This window comes from Mustela nivalis, assembly GCF_964662115.1.
Source record: "Mustela nivalis genome assembly, chromosome: X".
Lineage (NCBI taxonomy): Eukaryota > Metazoa > Chordata > Mammalia > Carnivora > Mustelidae > Mustela > Mustela nivalis.
The window spans coordinates 22,403,431-22,410,387 of NC_139040.1; the positions used below are offsets into that span (position 1 = coordinate 22,403,431).

Here is a 6,957-nt window from a genome sequence, read left to right on the forward strand (position 1 = left end):
TAACACACACACACAAAAACAACGAATGCAAGTTAATGTCAGTATACTTAAAGGCTCACCTGGGACACCTGGGGGCAGTCAGTTAAGCATCTGACTCTTGGTTTCCACTCAGGTCCTGATATCAGGGTGATGAGATCAGTCTGGGTCCAGCACTGCTCTAGACTCCCTCTCCTTGGGACCCTCCCCTGCTGTATAAAATAAATATATCTCAAAAGGAGAGAAAAAAGAAAGAAAGAAAGAAAGAAAGAAAGAAAGAAAGAAAGAAAGAAAGAAAAGAAAAGAAAAGAAAAAGGAAAGGAAAGTCTTTCCTAAAAGTTCAAACTTAGATTTCAGATTGAAGCATATATGTAAAACATAGCTTTTTAAAAAATCCCTTCACTCCTGAAAAGAAAATCAATACAGAAAAGGAAATTTGTCTTGTAACATACATGTGCAAAAGATCAGCTTAAAAAATTGTGGACAACTTGTATTATAGTTTATATTCTGTAAATCCTGTATACCATGCTTTATCTATATATTGTTCATACTTGACAGGTACATTACAGTTTTGTTATAAAGTATATATTTTCCCTACTAAATCCTGTTTTTTTGTGTTAGACAACGAAGAAATTTTAAGTGTGTTAAGGCACATGGAAGACCAATTTATTTGTAAAAGATACTGAGATTGTTTATAAAGAAACAGCTAGCTATCTGATATCAAGGTGAAGATCCAAATGTAAATAGTTCATTAATACACTACTAAATTTTAAATTTGGTTTGTCACTTGGTTTATCATTTCAAATTTAAAATACCTCAAATTTTAAAGCCAACAAAATTGGATATAACCAAATTTGTAAGTGATAATAGTTTGGTTTGCTCTTAAAAAAGAAAAATGATCTACATTTAGACAAATTATAATCTGTTTAACATCAAAAACAAAGGAAGAATCTTGAAAGCAGCAAGAAACAACTCACCTTCTATAAGGGATCATCAATAAAATAGCTGATTTCTCTTCAGAAACCATTGAGGACAGAATATGGTAGATGGTCTACTTAAAGTGCTGAAGAAAAAAATGGCAACTAATAATTATATATATATATATATATATATATATATATATACACACACACAAAGAAAAAAACAATCCTTTGAAAACAAAGGTATAATTAAAACTCTGGATAAACAAAATTTGAGAGTTTGTTGCTAGCTGATTTGACTTATAAGAAATCACATATGGAATACTTCAGGGTGAAATGAGAAGATGGTAATTTAAATTCTTAAAACACACACACACAAAATACCAGTTAAGGTAAATATTAAAGTGAGAGTAAATACACAAATATAAACACAGTTTTTGTTTGTATTTTATTTTATTTATTTATTTGACAAACTGAGAGAGAGAGGGAACACAAGAAGTTGAGCAGCAGGAAGAAGAAGGGGGAGAAGCCAACTCCCTGATGATCAAAGAACCCAAAGTAGGGCTCCAATCCCAGGACCATGGGATCATGACCTGAGCCGATGCATAACCAACTGAACCATGAGGCTCCCCTGTTTGTATTTTTTGCCCAATGTAAAAGACAATTATATAAAACAATCTTTATAATATGTAAACTGGCACTCAATGCATAAGAAGGTAATCTTTTGTGGTAGTGAAAGGACAAAGTTGAAAAATCCATATACAATGAAAGGTCTTGCATAATATTGAGATTAAGTTGCCATAAGTTCAAACAAGGTTGATGTGAACTTAAATGATAATTATAATCTCCTGGGTAACTACTAAGAAAATAAGTTAGTAATATGTAATTAAAGGAATGTCAAGGGAATCAAATTGGTACACAAAATATATATATATATATGAGTGTGTTTATATATATACACACACTATATACACTATAGTGTATATAAACACACACTATATATATGAGTGTGTGTGTATATATATATGTATATATACATATATATAGGCAAGTTAAACCTTACCTCTGATTTTTATAATTTGTTTACAAAGTATCATTTCATTTTTATTTCTCACTTTCTCCATTATTGCCTTATTTGGTGTGAAATAATGGGACTTCATTAGGATAAAAAGCTTTTCCACAACAAAGGGAACAATTAGAAAAACTAAAAGGAAACCTATGGAATGGCAGAAGATATTCACAATTGACATATCAGATAAAGCTAGGATCCAAAATCTATAAAGAATTTATCAAACTCAACACCCAAAAAAATAAATAATCCCATTAGAAAATGGGCAGAAGGCATGAACAGACATTTCTCCAAAGAACACATAAAATGGCTAAGAGATACATAAAAAAATGTTCAACATTAGTCATCATGAGGGACATACAAATCAAAACCACAAGATACTACATCACACTGGTCAGAATGGCTAAAATTAACAAGTCGGGAAAACACAGGTTTTGGCGATGTTGTGGAGAAATAGGAATTCTCTTACATTTTTGGTGGGAATGCAAACTGGTGTAGTCAATCTAGAAAACAGTATGGAAGTTCCTCAAAAAATTAAAAACAGAACTATCTTATGACCCAACAATTGCACTAGTAGGTATTTACCCCAACAATACCAATGTAGTGATTCAAAGGGGCATATGCACTCCATTGTTTATCAAATCAATGTCCACAATAGCCATGAAAGACCCCTCTCCCCTTGCTGAAGGCTTGATTAAGTAACCTATTGTCCCCATAGCCGGATGGCAACACATACCAGGATGTCTATGGTCAACCAGCCTGTCAAAAGGGAAGACAAATGAGGAACAGAGTGTACCTGGGACTTTCCAGAGTGCTGAGGCAAGGCCCGCCAGAACAAACGGCTGTGTCCTTGCCTTGAACCCAATGCCTGACTATGCTTGATTTAAATTAACCAATCAGATCCCTGTAACCATGCATCTGCTTCTGTAAGCTTGCTTCTCGCCACCCCAACCCTGCCCTATATAATCTGCTCCCCAATTTAGCCCAGCACACTCAGTCCACAGGAGGCTGATGCGTCCGCAGGCGCCTGTGTAAACAATAAATCACCTCTTGCGACTTGCATCCAGTGGAGACGTGGTGTCTGGTTCTTGGGTGCGGAGTGCGGGTCTTTCATTTCGCGGTTCCGCTGAGATTTATTGGACTCCCACCCAAGAAAGACTCTAGCCGATCCCCACCGGGAGGTAAGCTGGCCAGCATCTGTGTCCCTGTCTCTCTGTCTGTTTTTATGTTTTATGTTCTGTACAACAACGTTGTTGCTCTGTATTTTGGGCAGCTTGAGAAGGAGTTGAGGAACTCAGACTTCTCCCCTCCCACCCCGGGGGACGCTCGGGGGATCTAAAAAGGTCCATTATCTTGGGCCATCTGTAATCCGTACTTTCGATTTTGAACCGAAGCCGCGCAGCGATATTTGTTTTTGTCTCCTATGTCTAAATTGTCTTATTAATTTCTTAAGTGTCTATGATTAATTAGTCTTTCTTTCCAAGGCTAAAAAATGTCTTTAAACATGTTCCTTGTTCTGGTTATAAAGGTTACATTTAGTTTAAAGGAGGGTGTCTAACCTGATTGAATCTGAGGAATGCCTGATTGTGTGAATGTGTTAGTGTGGCTCCACCGCCTTCAGCTACAGAGTCTGACTGGGCTGCACCCTGAGTCTCGCGGAGCATCATACAGCATAACGGTCATCTACTCCATGGAGTAGCCTGGTCCGGGGTTAATATGGATAGACCTTAGCTAAGACGCTCCTAAGTTCCCTCGAGGGACGCGAGCAGGACAGCACCTGAGAGATACCCCTCCCCTTGTCTGCAACATCGTACATATCGGGAGGGAATATCAAAGATAAATATCAAGAGCTAAAACCAGATTCAATGAGTCAGTTAGTAAATTTCCTCCTGACATACTGGATAATAAAATGTTATGGGAGACAATGGAAGACCTACCCAACTCCCGAACGTGATTGATGCCGCCTTTCCCTTGACCCGTCCTGACTGGGATTTCAACATGGCTGAAGGTAGGACCCACCTAAATCTTTATCGCCAGTTACTCATAGCAGGCCTCCATAATGCAGGGTGCCACCCCACCAATTTGGCTCAGGTAAGACAGGTCACTCAGGGCTCAGAAGAAATGGGAGCATAAGCGAAATAAGGAACTTAGCAAAATCTTGGCCGCCGTAGTGCAAGGCAATCAAGGGTCAGAAACAGGAAAGCCTATTGCAAAGAAAGAGGACATTGGGTCAAAGACTACCCAAAAAGACCCCGTAACCCCAAGGAAAATATCAGACAGGTCACAAGATTAATGGCCCTGGATAAGGACTAGGGATGTCAGGGCCAGGAGTGCCCCTCCCCCCCCAGCCCAGGATAACCCTAACTGTCGGGGGGCAACCAGTCACCTTTTTTTGGTAGATACCGGGCACAACATTCTGTCTTAAACAAAGCCCCAGGACGGCATGGGTTCAAGGGGCTACCGGAGGGAAACAATACCATTGGACCATAGCTTACTCACTATCAGTCCCTCCTCCTGGACACAGACAGAATCCAGTTCGGACCTGTGGTGACTCTCAACCACACAACTCTCCTACCCACCCCTGGGGAGGCCCCCTTGCATGATTGCCACCAGATCCTTGCGGAAACGCATGGGGCACGACCTGACCTAACTGACCACCCCATGAAGGATGCGGACCTGACCTGGTACACGGATGGCAGTAGCTACCTGCAGGATGGAGAATGACAGGCAGGAGCCGCCATCACGACCGACTCTCAAATTGTGTGGGCAAGTGCACTACCAGGAGGCACTTCAGCACAACGGGCCGAGCTAATTGCCTTAACCCAGGCCCTCCAACTGGCAGAAGGTAAGAGACTTAATGTTTATACAGATAGCAGATACGCCTTTGCCACTGCCCATATTCATGGGGAAATTTATCGGAGGAGGGGACTACTGACCTCCGACGGAAAAGAAGTTAAAAATAAAACTGAAATATTGGCCCTACTAAAGGCCTTATTTCTTCCCAAAAAGCTGAACATAATGCACTGCCCAGGCCATCAAAAAGGAAATAGCCCAGAGGCCAAAGGAAATCGCTTGGTCGACAAAGCAGCCCGACGGGCAACTTTAGGGCCTCAACTATTGACTGTTACCATCCTCACTGGGACAGAGGAAAACAATGAAGCCCCCGTTTGGAATTATGAAGAAACCGATTTAGACATAATGCAGAGGTTGGGGGCCAATTACAACCTGGCCCTAAACTGATGGGAATATCAAGGAAAAGCCATAATGCCCATTAAAATGGCAAAGGAACTAATAAATAACCTCCATTGGCTGACTCATCTAAGTGCAAACAAAATGAAATCTTTAATGGATAGGGACAATTTAGAAAACTATTTCCCCAAACGAAACTTCCTCCTTCGACAAGCGGCCGCAAATTGCACAGCGTGTGCCCAAGTCAACCCTGGAAAAACTAGTATCGGACCAGGAGTCCGAGTACGCGGTCACCGCCCTGGCACGCATTGGGAAATTGGCTTTACCGAGATCAAACCTCGAATGTATGGATATAAATATCTCTTAGTTTTTCTAGACACATTTTCAGGATGGGCAGAGGCCTTCCCCACCAAGGAGACTGCCAACATAGTTTCTAAGAAGTTACTGGAGGAGATTTTCCCAAGGTATGGAATGCCTGAGGTACTGGGGTCAGAAAATGGGCCTGCCTTTGTCTCCCAGTTAAGTCAGTCGGTGGCCAAGCTTTTGGGGATCGATTGGAAATTACATTGTGCTTACAGACCCCAAAGTTCAGGACAGGTAGAGAGAATGAATAGAACCATCAAGGAGGCTCTATCTAAATTACTGCTTGAAACTGGCTCTAAAGATTGGGTCCAGCTCCTGCCTTTAGCACTCTATAGGGCCAGAAACACTCCTGGTCCTCATGGTCTGACACCTTCGAAATCCTCTATGGTGCTCCCCCTCCAGCTGTCAGGTTCTTTGAGGCAGATATCTCTACTCACTCCCCTTCCCCCTCCATACAGGCCCATCTGCAAGCTTTGCAGCTGGTGCAACAAGAAGTCTGGAAACCCCTGGCAGCCGCCTACCAGGAAGAACTTAACATCCTGTCGCGACCCCATCCCTACAAAATCGGGGATACTGTCTGGGTCCGCAGGCATCAAGCCATGAACCTTGAACCCCTTACCTTAACATTAGCCATATTACTAGGAATTGGGGGAATAGCGGCAGGTATCTGAACGGGAACTTCTGCCCTACTCCAAAGCAACCATCTTATGCATTTGCAGGCCGTCATGACTGCTGATTTAGAAGCTATAGAAAAATCAATCACTGCCTTAGAAAAATCCTTAACCTCCCTCTCCAAGGTGGTTCTACAAAATAGGAGGGGCTAGACCTATTGTTCTTAAAAGAAGGAGGATTATGCGCAGCCCTCAAGGAGGAATGCTGCTTTTATGCTGATCATACTGGAATTGTTAGAGAAACCATGGATAAACTCAGAGTAAGACTAGCCCAAAGAAAAAAAGATTTTGAATCCCAAAAGGGCTGGTTTGAAAGTTGGTTTAATCGATCTCCTTGGTTCACCACGTTACTGCCCACCATTTTAGGGCCCTTTATTATACTTCTACTAATTCTTTCAATCGGCCCTTGTATCTTAAATAAACTCGTACAGTTCATGAAAGATCGCTTGTCAGTAATCCAGACAATGGTGCTGACACAGCAATATCAACTAATTAAATAGACCGGCTCTCAAATTGACTTACTTCATGAACAAAGCGAATGGATATAAGATTCTATCCATGATAAAGAAAAAGGGGGAATGAAAGACCCCTCTCCCATTGCTGAAGGCTTGATTAAGTAACCTATTGTCCCCATAGCCGGATGGCAACACATACCAGGATGTCTATGGTCAACCGGCCTGTCAAAAGGGAAGACAAATGAGAAACAGAGTGTACCTGGGACTTTCCAGAGTGCTGAGGCAAGGCCCGCCAGAACAAACGGCTGTGTCCT

At 41.6% G+C, this 6,957-nt stretch overlaps 1 protein-coding gene across 2 annotated transcripts; it reads left to right on the forward strand.

The window, feature by feature from the left end:
• The first annotated feature begins 3,129 nt into the window (after nt 1-3,129).
• On the forward strand, nt 3,130-6,124 carry LOC309856300 (uncharacterized protein). Of its 2 annotated transcripts, none has more exons than XR_014307147.1 (2): nt 3,130-3,146; nt 5,976-6,124. XR_014307147.1 is itself a non-coding variant. In XM_082717243.1 (2 exons), the coding sequence occupies exons 1-2, from the start codon at nt 5,230-5,232 to the stop codon at nt 6,118-6,120; spliced, it is 534 nt and encodes a 177-aa protein (XP_082573369.1). In that variant the 5' UTR covers nt 4,471-5,229; the 3' UTR covers nt 6,121-6,124. The 2 variants fall into 2 exon arrangements, 1 of the variants encoding a protein (XP_082573369.1); XM_082717243.1 differs by lacking the exon at nt 3,130-3,146 and adding an exon at nt 4,471-5,618.
• Nucleotides 6,125-6,957: the final 833 nt, after the last annotated feature.

Coding starts and splice junctions, on each gene's coding strand:
- LOC309856300 (XM_082717243.1), top strand. CDS start 5,230: ATGCCCATTAAAATGGCAAAGGAACTAATAAATAACCTCCATTGGCTG. Junction 5,619..5,975: donor CTGGAGGAGATTTTCCCAAG/GTATGGAATGCC, acceptor CCCTCCATACAG/GCCCATCTGCAAGCTTTGCA.